The sequence below is a fragment of the Hydractinia symbiolongicarpus genome, chromosome 6 (genome assembly GCF_029227915.1).
Source record: "Hydractinia symbiolongicarpus strain clone_291-10 chromosome 6, HSymV2.1, whole genome shotgun sequence".
Lineage (NCBI taxonomy): Eukaryota > Metazoa > Cnidaria > Hydrozoa > Anthoathecata > Hydractiniidae > Hydractinia > Hydractinia symbiolongicarpus.
Window position 1 is genome coordinate 30966304 of NC_079880.1, and position 18106 is coordinate 30984409.

General features: G+C 33.3%; 2 protein-coding genes across 3 annotated transcripts; one reads left to right on the top strand and one right to left on the bottom strand.

Moving 5' to 3' along the window:
* Positions 1–1532: 1532 nt before the first annotated feature.
* Positions 1533–9694, bottom strand: LOC130648183 (uncharacterized). Its single transcript, XM_057454221.1, has 5 exons — positions 9458–9694; positions 4797–4820; positions 4297–4336; positions 2455–2954; positions 1533–2113 (listed from the first exon to the last, which is right to left on the bottom strand). Exons 1-5 carry the CDS (start codon positions 9590–9592, stop codon positions 1907–1909), a joined length of 906 nt encoding a protein of 301 aa, XP_057310204.1. The 5' UTR covers positions 9593–9694; the 3' UTR covers positions 1533–1906.
* Positions 7565–15820, top strand: LOC130648185 (uncharacterized). 2 transcript variants are annotated; one of them, XM_057454223.1, is made up of 4 exons: positions 7565–10236; positions 11985–12477; positions 12627–14585; positions 14716–15820. In XM_057454223.1, the coding sequence occupies exons 3-4, from the start codon at positions 13795–13797 to the stop codon at positions 14828–14830; spliced, it is 906 nt and encodes a 301-aa protein (XP_057310206.1). In that variant the 5' UTR covers positions 7565–10236; positions 11985–12477; positions 12627–13794; the 3' UTR covers positions 14831–15820. The 2 variants fall into 2 exon arrangements, with proteins under 2 accessions (XP_057310206.1, XP_057310205.1); XM_057454222.1 differs by having other exon boundaries at positions 7565–12477.
* The last annotated feature ends 2286 nt before the right edge of the window (positions 15821–18106 follow it).

Consider the following 18106-nt stretch of genomic DNA (forward strand, 5'->3'; position numbering starts at 1 on the left):
TACTAAGCGATCAGGCCGGTGTCACGAATAAATTTTTAACTTTAACAAAATTTTATTCCACAAAATAAAGTAATACTGACTGATCGTTTTTCTATTGTACAGTAACAACGGTTTTTAAACTCTGTTTTTATTTAAGCTATCATTGCGGGAAAGTTATCTTTTTTAAAAATATTATGGTGTATGCGTTTCACTCAATTTACGACATACTGCATACCTGTACTAAAGCACTCCATCTGAGCGTTTGGCACAGTTTACGGCTGTTATTAAGCGCTCCAGAAAGTGTTCAACACCGGGTCACACCTTTACTTGTGGCTTAACCCGGTGGTTTGACGCCGGGTTTCCCGGCTAGTAAAAGCAATATTGTTAAACAGAGGTCGGTTCAAGAGGTCGGGTAAAACGTGTTAACATTAGCAAGGCGAACTGCACACGGCAAGGCTGCTGAATAAGAATTCATGATTTGATTGTTGTTGATGTTGATTTTGAAGACCAGACCGACTGGCTTGACCGATTGATTTATTATGGAGCAGACCGTCAAAATAAATTAATTTACATGTTACAGCCATCATAAAAAAAAGAAAGTCTTGAAACAAAGACCAAGAATGAAAATTTTTGCAGAGTTTTGCAGAAGGTATTTTAACCTAAAACTTTGCAGAACGACAACGCACTAGACCTAAAATATGAATCAGTCTGTTACAAATACCAGTTTTGTTTACATCTTTGTGAGTGCTGAATTATTTATAATTGAGTATTTTTACACATTTGCTAAACGGGGACTAAATGAAAAAACAATGGAATATATTTCTTCTTATTGTGATGATCACGAGTCAATACGCACAAAATAATTAAACAAGGTAAAGTTAAAGATCAAAATAGCAAAAATGTTGAACAACATGCTGAACTTACTGAACAAATTTGTGAGTAAAAATGATAGGGAAAATAAAGATTCGTAAATATATAGATGTAGCCTCCATATTGTGCGTTTGATTTGTCGTTGAATATGTCCGGTCTGTATATTTATTCAGATTTGGCGCAATTTCATCATAACAAACTTCATCTTTCGAAGTTGGTAGTAATGTTGTGGAAGAGGGACTCAAAACATGAAAAAAATATTGTTGTTGGTTATGACAGATATTTCTTGTTCAAAGAAGTTTAAACGAAGGTTATAAAAAGCTGTTACTACTATAGTACGCAAAATATTCTTGGTTATCTTCAGTCAAAGCTCTTATTCTTGACGTGTACTGGTAAGTACATCCAAAATGAACCTACTTATTTCAACCCCATAGAGCCATAGAAATTCTGCAAAATTGTTGCCAGGAAGATATATGGATACTTAGTTGTGAAAAATATTTATTTCTTATTAGAGTAGTTATCTTAGTAGATTTTAGAATTAAGAAATCTATAAATTTTTTCATCTTGCTAAAAAATAATTTTTTGTTCGCCTCTCCTTTAAAATTAAGATACTTGTTTACTTTTTTAGTACAGGTTAGCACAAGTATTCTTTGAAAATAAGTAAAAAGAAATAAAAATGCTAATAAAAGATGTAAGATATATTAGTTTCTAGTAATTTATACATTTCTAATTTTTGAGTTGTTTAATATACCTTTTTTTATTAAGGAACCACGTACTTTGTTCAAATGCTTATGTTAGGAGGCTTTTTAGACGCAGGCGAAAAGCTTGATCAGCAACCATGTGCTTTCCTGTTTAACGTTGGCCTCTTTTCACGCCAACAGAGCATACTGCAAAACAAAGAAGTTTTTTCAATTATCTGCAAATTCTCCTTATTTCAGAATGTGATTTTCTTAAAAAAACCTGAAAGCTTATAGACTGAATTCGTATTATAGCTAATGCAAAAACTTATAAAGTCTGTTAAACGATACTCTGATGAGCAGAAAATTTTCTTATTTCGTCATTTGCTCCAGGTTCTTCTTTTATCGTCCTCTTCTTCTGCTGACAAACCTCCATTTAACGACTCGGTTGATTTGTATCTGTTCATGATCTCTCTTGCTCGAGTAAAGTCGTCATCCAGTCTGCGCATTGTTTCGTCTCGTTTTATAGCTTTTAAGCGTGCTTGAGCTAGCCTGCGTTCTAATGATGGACTGGAAGAGCGTAATGTCTAAAGAATGTTGTAGAAGACCTTTTTGTGGAAAAATTTGTAAAAGAAAGTTAGAGCACACTTTCAAACATAAGGAAGGATACAGTTAAAAGCTAAAAGCGGCTCACAGTGACTACTATTTTGCTAGCTTTGAAAAAGTGTTAAAGTCTTAAAATATGTCTTTTTTTATAGCATTTTTACTTGACGTGTTTTGCAGATAAACACATTAGCAAACTTAAAAAACAACAAACCAAATAAGCAGGTGAATACTCGTCTGACAAGAAGAAGTGCAAACAATGTATATAAAAACTGAAATCTCAATTGCTTTCTTTTTATATTATTCTCCAACTTGATAGCCATACCTTAGATTCCTTCACAACGTCTCTGACATTCCGGTCTGTTAGATCTCTTGATGATGACGTCTTTAACGAATCTCTGTCGTAACTACGTAAGCCGTTGCTGTCAGGATTAACCATTTGTGCAAGCATTTGACCAACAGCCACGTCGTCGAAACTTTCCGCGTGTTTTAATCTGACAGGTTTTTCTTGATCGTTTGAGGATATTCCTTCGCAGCTGTGAGAATGAGGGATTGCCGGTTTTCTCCGACTTATTGTTGACGAATGCCTAACGGATTGTGGGTAATTTTCTTCGCCTACTTTTTCGTTAAATGGCAGCGGATCCAGTTCTTCATAACTCGTTGACAAACGACGGCAAGACGTTAATGTGGCCCTCGGAGGCGTTAAATGTCGCATGTCTTTTAGAGAGCTTGCACGTCGGCCGTCGGTAAGTAACGGTCGCGTTTGAAGTGGATCTTCCGTATTGTTGTTCTCTGTTATTTCACCCAATGGTGATGAATCATTTTCTGTAGAAAAGGAGAGAAACATGGGAACATGATTTAACAAGATTTCTTGGAATCGTTTCCTTAAAATTTTAAGTAACACGTTTTGCAGTAGAAAAATGATAAAATCCACCTGTGATCAAACAAAACCAATAATCATTTAGAACCTTACACCTTGCAAAATCAGACTTAAGTGAAGTACTAATTATTTTCTCAACAAGGTTTGAAAAATTATTGTTTGAGCCTATTGGTGATTTTGTGAGTTGACATTTTTTAATTCAAAGATACATAATATACCATAAACCACCAGTAATATGACCTTTTGTGCTAGCACGTAATACTGTATTGATTTTACTAACATTATGATAAATCAGCCAACAAATAAATAAGAAAAGTTTTAAAAACACATGTTAAAATTTTATTTTTAATTTATAAAGTAGCACGAAGCTTTTCGTAGCTGAGTTACATTTTCAAGTCCTCAACTCAGTTACGAAAAGCTTCGTGCTACTTTATAAATTAAAAATATAATTTTAACATGTGTTTTTAAAAGATTTTACTAACGTCTCTTAGATGACTTTAGTTAACGAAGAAATTGCTTCCTGTTTCTATTTCCATGTGGCATAACTAATATTTGCTATTCCAATAATAGATCAGGCAAGTCTGGCAATTTTAAACTCAAAACGCGAACATAAAGTTTTTGGGTTTCTGAACAGAAGCATTTTTTAGGCTGTGTAATCCCCCAGTTTGACGTTATCGAAACGTGAAAGTGAAAAAAGCATATGCGTTTAATAAGAAAGAAAAGAAACGGGCGTCAGCTCCACGCATCATTGAGTTACTTCACGCCCCTTGTATTTAGCACCTGGGTGGTAATGGACGTGAAGCAAAATCATTTTTTAATTTTTTAGTGGATTGATGGCTGATAAGAGAAATGAACATTTGTCTGTTGTCATAATATGCGTGAGAAAAAGGGTGATCTTCACTCTGATGTGATCAGTTACCCTTTGTCTTCATAGAAGCCGAATCCCATTGAGTGAGGATCATTTTGCTTGTTCTATCACAAGGAATACCAGACACAGTGAAACAACCACTGCTTTTTAAAAACATAAAAATTTATATTTATTGACCCAGTTTAAAAAAAAAAAGAAAAAATATTGTAAAAACAAACAAATGAAAATAAAGACGCATGTATACGCATAATAAAATGTCGAATATACGTTTACAAAATACAAAATAGAATTGTGTCTATTTTTCTTCTTATTTAAAGTTTTTGTTTAAGTGATAGCTGTTACAGAGTTTCAAATATCTTTTACATAATGTTAAATTGTTTTATAAAAAGAAATAAAAACTGAGCTTCTAAAATACACACCTTTTGGTCCCACAGTAGAACTTCGTACTCGAACTTTTCCCTAAAAGTATAAGTGAGAAGTAAAACCAGCACATAAGAATAATTGAAAGTTAAAATACAGAGAACACCCTTACCTCCACCCCAACCCATCCCCTTTTATTTCAAAGAAAGCATTAACCGCAAATGGCACTAGTTTTTTAAGTATGCATACATGTTAAGAAAAATAAATGATGCTTGCAATCTAAATACTTAATGTTTGATAAGACACCCTTTTAAAGAAGCTTTTAAACCTAAATCACGAATAATTAAGAAACCTAGACTTCTTTTTAATATAAAACGTGTTTTTTTAGAGTGACTTCTTTTGAGATACCCTCATGTCGATTATTGGATTTGAAAAAAATGTAATGTCTAAAATCTAATCGCGATGAAAAGTAAGACATTCGTGTTCTTTATAAAATTTTCAAATCCTTCTTACTTTCTCTATTATATTATGAATAAAAAAAATTGCAGAATTATCTTACCATACGTCGCAGTAGTTCTTTTTCCTAAAAAAATAAAAATATACAATCTGCAAAAATTAAGATTTATTTGGAAATGATATCTACAGTAGCATGTGCTCAATTCCAATATTGGATATCTCAAAGTACGCACTTCTGAAACTGTTTTTGTGTTTTGCTTGGATTCTGATACTCTCTTATAAAAGCTACTGCTTTACGTAATACAGTTGAATGTTGTTAGTGCTAGGAGTCCAGTCTATTGAAATAAATCTTCCTTTGATGCTCCCAAAATACGACACCAAACTTCGTTCAACTTTTGTTAACACGATTAAATTTCCGGTTTTTTGAAAGATCCAGTTTATTAACAAAAGGTTAAAATTTTACAAGAACCATTTCATAACATTTTCTATGAGGCTGTTTCATCACCACAAAAATATCCTCCTTTAATCGAGTTCATTTCGTTTAGAAACTTGGAGTGCTACCGACTATCACTTACAGTAAATTAAGATAGGCCGGCGCAAATGCATCAAAATCTCATCAAAATCAAGATACTCGATTTTGATGAGATTTTGATCAAAATCCGAAATTTTGTTGAAATCGAATTTGTCATTTGCAATGTCATCAAAATGAGTCTGATAAAAACATTGGAATATTGGTGTTTCATTCTTTTTAAAATTTAAGATGGCGGAGCTAGCCACTTTGGTTTTGTTGAGTGAGCTCGTTGATTCAGGCGACGAAAAGCCTACTCGATGACCAACTCGAAATTGGGTGAAAAGAAGACCAAATGAGGGATTTTTTTTTTCAGGTCATTTTTCTTTCTAAATGAATTCCCATTACTGATAGGATTTCTTGGATTTCCACAATCACGTTATCTGAAGACGACATGACTGCTTTTGACAATAAAGCTGTAGTAAAATTTAATTGTTTTGTTTTTATCTTTCGAATTTTCGAATGTAAAACATTCGAAAGACACTCCATCTTACATATTTTTGCACTCAACGCGGTGGATAAGAAATAAATTTTGATGAAATCAACTCAAATGCATCAAAATCTAAAATCTATTTTGATAAAAAGTTTGTTCGAGAACAAACTTCATCAAAATTCATCAAAATCGATTTTTTTCTTTTTTTTTTCTTTTCAGTTTTGATAAAAATTTTGATTCAACTCATATGCATCAAAATTTTCACCACCAGTTTGCGCCGGTGGTCTTGACAACGACAGGACTATAACAACCTCGTTCCAAGGGCTATTTGTCTCTTATCGCGCTGCACTTATTGATGAACTTTCGTCTCGCTGTCTGATATGCAAAAAAGAGACACCAAGGCGGGGTTGACATCATACTTGAAATATTTAACCGCTGAAAATATGCAACGATTAATTTTAACATATTCCGGAAAAAGCAAAATCAGACGAAAGAAATGTAATATCAACAGGTGTTGCTAGATTTTGCTTTTATACTTTTTTTGTTCTTAATCCATGTTTCAAAAATAAAAGTGAAAACTTGGACCGGGCGGAATTTAAACTAGTGACTATTTTGGGTTATCGCTAAGATTTAACGAGTTGTTACTTATCCAACAATCGTTTAAAGCAACTTTATTGAAAGTATTCCCTTGGAACTTTCTCAGCTTTTTATTATGTTGAGTATATATTGACGTCATTTCCACAAATGGTTTTTTTATCTTGATAACTTAGTATGTTTGTTTCCAAAATTATCATAAAACTATTGATCACATCCCAATAAACGATTTGTATTTCACAAAAATTAAAACTATAATTTCCAAGACATATACAAACAGAAGCGTTTGAAAATATCTCTTCAAAATGGATGAGTGGTATTCAGAAGGATCGTTTTACTAACAGATAAGGCACTTGGCCAAGACATTCTATGGAACAGACCATGGACATTGACGCAGCGTTAACCCGATTTATAAACTGGAAGTGGCTGGATTCTAACACCAATTTAAAACTAGTGAATTTTATCATTTTTTTCTTTAGGAACCGTGTTGCTAAATGTGTTTTCATGAAAGACCGTTATTCTTTAGCATACTCACCTTCTGTATTGTGTCGAAAGGAATTATTTTTAATGGCATAGGATAGTTTAGTGCACATAATTCATGTGCAAACCAATCTAGTCGATACACAGTGGCGAACGATAAAAACTCATGTTCTAAAAATTAAATCCGTTAGTCAGTGTCTTTTGTGCCATACTCTGTACTTTCAAGTTTCACTAACATAACTTGAGCCATTCAAAATTTATCTGAGCTGGTTAAACTCACTCCTACCCCAGGATATCTGCTCTAGTATATATAGGACGAAGGACAGACCTTTCACGAAAAGTGTTTACAAAGTTTTTGTAAAATGCGCCAAACATTTTTACCATTTATATAGTTTATTCATAATGGCGCTATTTCCAAATGAGTTACGCTGTGTCAAATATTTATCGCATAGAAAATTTGTAAGCCTTGCATATCTTTGTAAGTTAACACAGTGCAGAAAAATTCAAGAAAATTCATTGCTTTTGCAGTACACACTCGAGTATCTATTTTCAAAGATAAAAATTATGTTAGAGTTGCGACTTGCGAAACCACTCTAGCGAAAGCTTCTACATGTAAAACCACATTTTCGAAAGCATCTCTCCGCAAAACCGCACTCGCAAAATTTCTACGAATGAAGTAAATGTCATCGACGTAAATTTACGCCAGCAAAGAAATAGTGACATATCCCACAGCAGTAGAAACTTGCTCACGAACTGTCTTTAAGAGCGTATAGAAACTTGTTGCAACTTTAAGGGACACGCATGTGGTAAGCCAATTATGGGGGATAACAGTCTATGACGTTCTAAGGACAGTTGAGAGTATTTTTGTGATTTTTTTTTATTTCTCAGTCATCAAAAATGGTGTTTTTCTACACTGGAATTTTGCTCAGTTTTTATCGCATGATCATAGATTTTGTCATTGTCCACTACACGGTAAATATGCGAATCAAATTGACTCACAGGACGAAACTGATCGTCTTTAATGTTGTTATTGAAAGTATGCTAGGTTGATCTTTGCATAAATAGGGTTAGAGAGAAAACGTAAACATGCGTCAGCAACAAACCGATACTTTGTATAAATAAATAAAAAATCACATAATCTTTATGACGTCATGGATCCGAAATATGCTCAGTAGTTTAACAGAAAATGAAAGTGTAAAGTGCCAGCGATGTATATTTTTTAAAAAATGGAATTTTTCCCTAATTTTAGTTCTCCTCACTGCTTCAACGGTGAAGAAGGTATTTATTCTCTACATAAAACAGAATAAAAATTACTTTTAGGTTCGCTAGTAAAAATAATCAAACCGAATGGTTAATAGCTTTGTAAAATGATTTTGAAATTAATAGGAAAACGCAAAGAATCACAAATGTTATGATTTCATTTTTCTATAAGCAAAATATTAACTTAAAATAAATTGCTTGTCAAATTTTCTTACAATCTGAAGTATTTGAATATTGTGTCGCTAATCTTATAAATCAACTTCGTTGCGCTTTTGTAAACACAGACAATAAGGGTCCAGATTTGCCAGAGCAGTTATTATTATTTATCCGTAGCATAAACTTTTTCTGTCTCAAGTTTTTAATTCATCACAGTCTCTTTTTTGTTTTTATGGCTGCATGAAAGAAATGGAAATTCATTTGGCGCATAAAAATATGTTCTTTAGCCTACTTGTTAGTTTGAAAAATAAAATTTTCTGGGGGGGGTTTGTATGTAATTGCGCCCATAACAAATTGAATAGTGAATCTAAAAATTACAATCATGAAAAACATAATTTATTAAAAAATACGCAAAGTACTCCAATGTTTTATCTATGCACACGTTAGAAGTTTAAAAGGTTGTTATGTGATGCGTCTTAGTATAACCAAAACAAAACTATCTAGGAGACTTCTAATAAAACATTCCAGGAAGTGACAACACACGTGTTATACGCTTTCACAATAAAAAAGCCGACTCATTAGCATATAATGCAACTCCAAAAAATCCTCCACCTAAGTGTGATGTGCAGTGCAGTGAAGCTTATAAACATATATATGGAGAGAGAGCTTCATACAGTCAGATTGTATTAAGATCATTTATCAATTGTTATAAACAGTTTTTTACACGACGCATCAACATCAAATAGACATTTGGTTAAATTATTAACTTTTAATGTTCTTTGTGACAAGATTTGTTTATGCCAGGAATTGAAACAGATAATAACTTTTTATTTTTACCTTTAACACGATTCTATGACTGAATATGAAATAGAACGTGTCGAAACATGTATTGATTAAAAAAAATGTTTAGTTTTTGATAAAATCTAACAGAAATATACAATGCTCTCTTGAAAGATGTGCCATTTGAACACAATTATTTTAAAATGTTTGGCGTTTTGAGGTGCGGTTGATACTAAAACCAAAATTTAGAACCCTGCATGACTTAAATATTACGTGAGCATAAAGCAACCACCATATTTTTTTTCCAAATCCAAAGGATTTTATAGAGAAATTGCTCTACCAATATTAATTGTTATGTTAATTTTTAGCTTTATTATGAATTCTTTGACTGAGAAATATGAAACACAAGACAAAAGTGATATTAATGTCACATGGATCGCATAGACTGTATGTATTTCTGACCTGATCTAGAATAAATAAAAAAATTATATACCTTAGCCAGTAATAAGCAATACTTTTTGAATCTTCTGTTGTAAATATCGTCAAAATTCTCATCGAATGAAACTTCAATGGCTGCCCTGGATATTCTTTCGTTAGTTCCATGTATCGGATTTGGTTCCAGCGCCATTTTTATATTTCCACTAGTTTTGAAATACGTAAAACACAACAATATTTTAATAATCTCTTCTAAACTTTTTCAAATTATTTTAAACATTCGTGAACAAAACCAAATATTTGACTTTCAACACCTCAAACAAGGCTGGTTTTTATATACTAACGATTAACTAATAACAACATAAACCGGTTTCCACTTGCAGTTGCTGTATTTACATTCCAAATTGATGAAAGACAACACTCAAAACTGTTTCGTGTGCATATAGAAAAAAAAATTAAATGTTTGTTTTTTCTAATTTCCATAACCACACCACATATCTGGGCGAAATGCCAACATTATCTTGTCCAACCTTTTGAATTTTTAGCGTTAACGTCTTAAATTATAGCTTTGACAAGCCATTAAGTTATTCTTAGAGGACATAATGCTAACTGACACATTTCAGGCTAATAATCTGTACTTACGCGCAACGACAAAGTAGCAGGATGTTTCTCATTTTGTAACACGCATTAAAAATGTTCTCATTTCAATTTCCCTAGATTGGCGAAAAATTGTCCAGCTTTGTAGGAAAAGAAAAAATCGAATTCATAATTTGTTAGAAAGAGTATAAAGGCGTTTATATTATCCGATGATAACAGAGGTCGTTGGCTCAAATTGAGGTAAGTTGGTTCGCTAAATAGTAATAACAAGACGTATAATATACGTAAACTAGCTCGCCAACAAAGTTTGATAGAAAGTTCCTCAAAATTTCAATTTTCGTTAGGTCAGTCTGGAGTAAACTGACTGACAGGAAGAAGAAAGACCACAAGCTCCACCTAAAATTTTTGAAATTCAGTAATTCAGTAACCCCCCCCCAAAAAAAAAAAGAACAAAAAAAACAACAACAACAACAACAACAACAAACTGGATATAAGAAAGTCACTCAGTTAGAAAAAGCAAAATAAAGAAAAATAATATACGATCTTAATTGTTCGAAAAAGGAAATAGCTTTAGTTAAAAAAACCATATTACTAGAAAAAAGAAAAAATACAGCCTATCATTCATAGTTGAAAGTTAACATTTTGATGTCACCATCATGTTCAGCATGCTTTTTTTGTTAACTTTGTCAAATTTTGTCGAAAATAAAGTAATTTTTTATTTTCGGAACAATTTTGACCTAAAATGTCATTTAAGTGACAAAAAGCAAAATTTTGATGTCACCATCATGTGCGGCGTAATCTTTTTGGTAACTTTGTCAAATTTTGTCGAAAATAAAGTAGTTTTAATTTTCGGAACAATTTTGGCCTAAAATGACATTTAGGTGAAAAAAATCAATGTAATGAGGAGCTTATGACAACTCGTCATGTTCGTCAATATTTTACAATCATATCTCACAAGAGAAACATGCGTAATAAAGTTACATCAGAAATAAAACACTTTCGCATACATCGAACAACACACGTTTATAAAATAAGCTGTTTGGAAAGGAAATTCGTGACGTGTTTCGTTATATTTTTTATAAATTTCTTCTCTGCACGTATAAACCAGGTGTTAAATTGATACTCGTTTGTCTTTGTGAGTAAAATGACCGTGTTTATTTTCATATCACAAAAGCTGAGCTTAAAATAACTTTTTAATGAAAATAAGTTAAAAATAAACTTTTAAGTCAATACTGAATCAGCCCCAAGAACTTTAAGATGTTGTATTTCGATTACTGTCAAATCTCTGCTTTGTGTGTGTAGAGGAGAAGAATCGTGAAGCATGAAGACTGCGTTGCATAAAATCTTTTAAATATCTAATAAGGAAATACGTCCACATCAATGACGCCATTGAAGTCTAACTCTTTAAACCAATCAAACTGTTCTATTACATTTATTAGCCAATCAAAGTGTTATATGTGCACAGAATACAGCTTACAGTTTCATAATATTTGTTTTCAATGTAAATAATAAACTGAGAAAAAATATTTAAAATCTTGGCTGAACACGAACTTTTTTGTCATGTGGAAATTTGATCATTCCAAATGGTCAAGCCATGAGCTTACTTGATTACAAAGACTTTGCACAGAAGACCAGCAAACATAAAAATGATATTGACAATTGAGGCTTATCGTTTGTGGTTTTAAAACAGATGCATTTATGCACCAATAACAGATTTGTTTGTTAAAACAACATTTGTGCACACTTTCAGGCTCACAATAATCAAATTCTAAGAATATTGTTTAGCCTTGAATAACCCTTTTCCGTTTGAAATAGACTCGAAATAATGCTTGACTGAGTAACTTTGACATGATTTTATGGATGCATATCTTTATGTATCCACAACCTTGAGGACACTTGTTATCGTCGTTGTCATGTACATTAACAACGTAACTTTTGGGGAAAAATGTTTCCGTAGAAAAACTTTCGGATACTATTTTTTATTTTAGCTGAAAAATTTCGGACAAGATTTATAAAGTCAAAAAATGTATGGGTAAGTCTTTTGAGCGAATTTTAACCAAATTTTGAAACTAATGATTAAGGGAAATGACAGAAGAAGAAGGCTAAAAGCATTTATAGTGTACATATATCTAATTAAGATCTAAAAAAGGGTCTCCAGGATCCAATTTTATAGATAGAGCCTAAGACAAATGTGAAAGTAACGAAAATAATAAGTTGAAAAACTACAGTTTTTATTGATTTTTTGAATACGCTATATATAATTTCTATGCACTGTTCCTTTTTTCAAAGAATTAGAAATTTCAAAATATGTGTAAAGTTACAATTTGCAATTATGTATTACATAGTCATAAGAAAAAAAGATAGATCTCATCAATGTTATTACGAAGTACAGAGAGATAGACCAATCTCTAAGAGATCGCAATCAAAGTCGCAAATTCTATATATGTGAAAGACACTTCACGGAGGACGACTATTATGTGTGTAAGTAGAACTATTTTGTTTTCTTTTTTATGCTGTTCCTTGGTTTCCCTGCAGGCAAAAGAACCTTCTGCCAACAGACTTGCATGCAAAAATGCACATTTGTGCTGGGGCTGCTGTACTCAACTTGCTATATTCTCATGTCTGTTTAGATCCAACACGAAAAGCATTGAAAGAAGGAGCTTTACCAACGCTGAACCTTCCTGAAAAAAGTGTGAGCTCTAGCAGTACCTTCACATCATCCATCAGATCTCCAACATCAATTCAGAAACGTCAAGAATTTATGGTTTTACAACAGTTATCTCCTCCTAATTCTCCACCCATGTCTGTATATAAAGATTTTTTTGACTTCACACATCGAATCAAAAAATTATCTTTGGCTAGTTGCTGGAATATCAAATGTGAAGAAGATGTTATTACTGTAACTTGTACCTCTGATTGTCATGTATTACTGAAGTATGAAATTTTTATTGATACATCACTATCATATTCTCTAAGAGTTTATGGTTGGATGTTACCTGAACAGCGTCAATTTTATTTATCGAATGACCGGTCATTTCATAATGTCACCCTGTCAAACCTTATTGCTGAGCTGAATAGTTACAACATATGTCATGGTATTGAAACACCAGATCCTGACAAAGAAGTAAACTTTCAGAAACATGTTGTCCCAAAACATTTTGAATATAACATTTATCAGATTGGAACAAGATTTGGCCAGAATGAAAAGTGCATTGGAAAAAGAAAGTCAGTCAATTAGTAATGAATTGAATAATGACTTTAAAACATTATTTTCTGGTGTTGACAAAAAAGATGTTCCTGATTTTATGAAATTGTTTTGGGAGAAACAACAAAATTATGTTAATTCCTCGTGTGCTAGTAGTGTTCGTTATCATCCCATGGTAATAAAATATTGTCTTAACTTAGCCGCAAAGTCATCTTCTGTTTATAATGACCTGCGATATGATGCGAAAACTGGCTCTGGGATTTTAGTTCTACCAAGTTTACGTACACTTCGAGATTATAAGAATTACATTAGACCAACACGTGGTTTCAATTCTGCTATAATTCAAGAGTTAGCACAAAAAACTGGTAATTTTACTGATCCTGAGAGATATATTTTACTTTTATTTGATGAAATGAAGATCCAGGAAGATTTAGTGTGGGATAAACATACCGGTGAACTTATAGGTTTTGTTGACCTAGGGATATACATACTAACTTTGTACATCTCATGTATTGGTATTTCTTGTCAAAAGTATTGTCAACCCATTGTCTTATAGTACATTTGCAACAACTGGAGCAACATCTGCCCAAATAATGCCAATATTTTGGAGAGCTGTATACCTTGAAGGTATAAATTTGAAAGTCATTGCTGCTACTGCTTACGGTGCTTCATATAACCGTAAATGTTTTAGAATGCACAAGAATTTAACTAGAAACACCGGAAAAGATGTCGTTTATCGTACAAAAAATGTTTTTAGCAAGGGGGAATGTTTCATTTACTTTTTTGCAGACACACCACATCTTATCAAAACAACTAGAAACTGTCTTTCAAATTCTGGTTCAGGTAGAGCAACAAGATTCATGTGGAATAATGGATGTTTTATTCTTTGGTCACACATTTCAAATTTGTATTATGAAGATTTGGAAAGTGGTTTGAAGTTGGTGCCAAAATTGAAAGGTGATCATGTCAATCTTACACCATATTCTGTCATGAGAGTCCGACTTGCAGCCCAAGTATTGAGTGAAACTGTTGGAAATGTTTTGAACCAATTTGGTCCAGCTGAAGCCTCTGGCACTGCAGAATTTTGTTTGAAAATGGATAAGTTCTTTGATTGTTTAAATGTTAAAAATACAACAGAGCATGCATTGAAACGGAAACCATTTTTACGACCATATGAATCGGTAGATGATGAGAGATTTGCTTGGGTGGAGAGTTTTTTGTCGTACTTCGAGCAATGGAAGGAATCTATCGAGACCAGACCTGGTAATTTTTCGGATCAAGCCAAATCTAATATGTTCATCTCATGGCAAACATATGAAGGTCTACGGATAACAGTGAATTCACTGATTGAAGTAGTGAAGTTTTTACTACAACACGGAATCAGGTATGTATGTGAATACAGATTGGATATTTTTTGCGTACATTGAGAGAAATTTTTGATGGAAAAAAGTCTTCAAGATTTACAAAAATTTGATACTTTGCAACTTTTTGTGAATTTATTTTTATCAAAATAGGCAGCTAGATTGTGATGCAGTGTACATAGGCGAAACAAAAAGAAAGTTTAAGCAACGAGTAAGAACATATGCGCGCAGTGAGAAACGGAGATGTGAAGAAAAACGAAATTGCTGACCACAGCTGGAGCAGAAGTCATCAGTTTAATTGGAATGAGAAGAAAATCATTGACAGAGAATCCAGAACAACGGCCAGGAAGATTAAAGAAACCATCAACAGTGTAGCACGTAACAAACAAACACATAAGCAGCATCTCGTATCAACTTCCTGAGATTTGGTTACCAGCCCTACAGAAGAAGTAGTTACCTATCTAGGTCCGAAAATGTTAATTACCGTAATTAACTGTAATTATCAGCTCGTTTCTGATTGGTTACTTTTTATGAATTTCGATCCTCTGCAATTATATAAATACATCCTTAACATCATTCTATACATTTTCTTCATCAGCGTTTCAAGAGCTATACGATGAAGGAAATAGGTATACAAATTTATAAAAATATTTTTCGATCTTGATGAGGCCATTGCTGACGTCAGCAAAATTTTTAAACCTCTCCTTATATCGCATTAACCGCTCATATCAAAAGAACAAGATCATACACATTTTCTTGATCAGCGCTTTAATCTCTACACAATAGATCCAATGTGAAAACAAAAATTCTAAATTATTAATGGTAGGTTGCTGACGTCATCAAAATTTTTATCCTGCCTCAGTGGATTTTTCCACGGGTCTTATCGACTAGTCTATATAATAATACGCCAGTTCTGTGTCTCTGTAACAGGCAAAGTGGATATGTCCATTTTCCTTTGATCTTACCGAAATTTTCTTTAAAGTAACCGAAAAATGCATGTCTAATATGTTAAATTTTCTGACGTTACGGTGCGACGTCAATAACACTACTTTAACGTCAATATCCTATATTAAATTAATGAAGCCGTTACAGTGCACTTAAAACTTTGAGGCCAAATAACTTGGAAACAAGGTGGTGACGTCAATGATTTTTCACCGTGTAGATAACTAGGGACCACCTGGGACCAATTTGGGTAAGTTTCCCAAACCTGGGTTCCCGAATCCGTTTCGGAATGAACAGGTTGATGATGTCATCAAAAAGCTTTTAAACCCCAATATCTCTGCAACCGTTTGTCAAAAGTGCATCATCCTATACATTTTCTTGATCAGCGTTTCAAGATGTATACGATAAAGGTAACAGGTATACAAACTTTTTTAAAAAAAAAATTTTAGGTTTTGGCAGGCCATTGCTGACGTCATCAAAATTTTTAAACCCTTATATCTCATTAACCGCCCATCAAAAGCACATAATGATATACATTTTCTTGGTCAGCGCTTTAAGCTCTCCACAATAGAGGCAACGTGAAAACAAGGTTCTAATTTTTTTTTGTGGATGGGTTGCTGACGTTATCAAAATTTTTATTCTGCCTCAGTGTATTTCTCCACGGGCCTTATCGAGTAGTCTATATAATAATACGCAAAGTGTGTCCGTCTGTCTGTGACAGGCAAAGTTGATATCGTCATTTTCCTTTGATGATGCCGAAATTCTCTTTGAAGTCGCCGAAAAAATTATGTCCATTTTGCTAGCGGGTTTACTTTGTTTACATCACGTGATGAAAACGACTCATTTTGATTTGCTGAAATAAATTTAACGGCTAACTTTCGAAAAATGGTGTCCTCTCGCCACCAAAAAAACAAACAAAAGAATGATCTTGAAAAAAGTAAAATAAGTGGTTCAAAAAGCATATTTAAAAAGACACAGGTCCAAGTGAAGAAGTAGAAAAGTGAAGTTGGAAGTGAAAGTGGAGCTACCTCGAGCTAGAAGTAAAGTAAATTAGAAGTAGAAATTAAAGGCCACCAAAAAAAGCACAGAAGAACGATCCCTTTACCTTGAAAGAAAGGAAAAAAGTGGTTTAAAAAAGCATAGCTATATATTTAAAAGGAAAAGAGACCAAGTGAAGAAGTAGAAAAGTGAAGTGAGAAGTGGAGCTAAATGTAAAGTAAAGTTGGAAGTGGGAAACAAAGGCTAGAGTTTAAAGTGGATTTGAAATCACAAATAGTAAGAACTTTGATATTTTTAGACGTTTGGTTTTTTATGTCGGTGGAGAAAGCAGACTCGCATTTCCAAGGAAAAGTCACAGTTTTATGTTTTACCGCGTATGTAGCCATATTTGTTTACGTTTTGTTGCATAATTTATGTGCCCTGGCGCGTAACTAATGTATTGTCCTAAAATTCAAAATGCTACATAAAGCTGTTTGCTGACTAAAAAACGGAAAACTTTGGTTTGTTGAACCATAGTGTTATTAGTTTTACATTACTATTGCTTCTCTTTATATGTGTTTTACTAAGCATAAATAGCTTTAGTTTAAGGTAAGTGTTCCCAGTTTAAGTGTCTTAGCTACTGTTAGCTAGCTAATGTTAGCCTCCAAGTCCAGCTTCCCATCCCATATGGCTAGCTCTAACCCATGACTTCTGTTCTTATCATTCATTCGTGCTCAGCTCTCGTTGAGGTCGGACGTATCTAAAACGCTCCGGTCTTGGCGGGCTAAGTCGAAGAAAGAAGAAAGAAGACTAAAGCTTGAAGAGCTCCTGCGTTGACGGCTAAGTCGTTTTTGATTTTTACATTTTGTACTGCCGTCTTTACTTCATTTATATCTTTTCATTTCTTTAATTTGTTGTTTTGTTAGTTTTTAAATTATTGCTTTTGTTAATAAATTGTTTTTATCCCAGTCAGTCAGTTTTTTTTTTATCCATCTATCATCTAATTTGGTAGCTTTGCTGTATCGTGGGTTCCTGCTGCTGCTTCTGTGTAACATCGTAAGGAAATGGGCTTGCCTCAGATCCTTCAAACATAGTTTTGGAAGAGCACATAACCGTAGAATGATCTCCCTACGACTTAAAAATAACTTTACTCAGGTAGGAAACCCCACATTTACGCTAAAACTGATTTTTGTGTTCGTTGTATTTTGAGCAATACACAACCTTCGTTCAAAAATAACTTACCCAACAGTTTCTTTTCTATCTCTTCACTTGATGCCTGCAATAGAGTTTCTGAAAGCCAGCTCACTCTCCAATTAAAATTAATGGCTTTATCAAAACTTAAGCCAGGCAGGCACAAGTATTTCTATTTTTTAATCCTCTTGTGAGGGGACATCTGCCTCAACCCAGGTCCTGTTAAGTATCCCTGTGCTTCATGCTTAAAACCTGTGGCAAAAACACACAAAGCTCTTTCTTGTGACGAGTGTGGATTATGGGCTCATAAAAAATGTGAGCGTATTTCTTATAGAAAATATCAACAATTTATGAAGACTCCTGAAGATAAACTGTTTTTCGTGTGCAGTCCCTGTCTTTCTCGTAATTTGCCCTTTGCTAATGAGGAGTCATT

What these genes read in the sequence shown, in the direction of transcription:
- LOC130648185 (XM_057454222.1), top strand. Translation starts at nt 13,795, where the DNA reads ATGCCAATATTTTGGAGAGCTGTATACCTTGAAGGTATAAATTTGAAA. An exon ending in TTACTACAACACGGAATCAG is followed by an intron (nt 14,586 to 14,715) that starts GTATGTATGTGA and finishes TTATCAAAATAG; the next exon opens with GCAGCTAGATTGTGATGCAG.
- LOC130648183 (XM_057454221.1), bottom strand. Translation starts at nt 9,592, where the DNA reads ATGGCGCTGGAACCAAATCCGATACATGGAACTAACGAAAGAATATCC. An exon ending in AAGAACTACTGCGACGTATG is followed by an intron (nt 4,337 to 4,796) that starts GTAAGATAATTC and finishes TTATACTTTTAG; the next exon opens with GGAAAAGTTCGAGTACGAAG. An exon ending in TTCTACTGTGGGACCAAAAG is followed by an intron (nt 2,955 to 4,296) that starts GTGTGTATTTTA and finishes CCTTTTCTACAG; the next exon opens with AAAATGATTCATCACCATTG.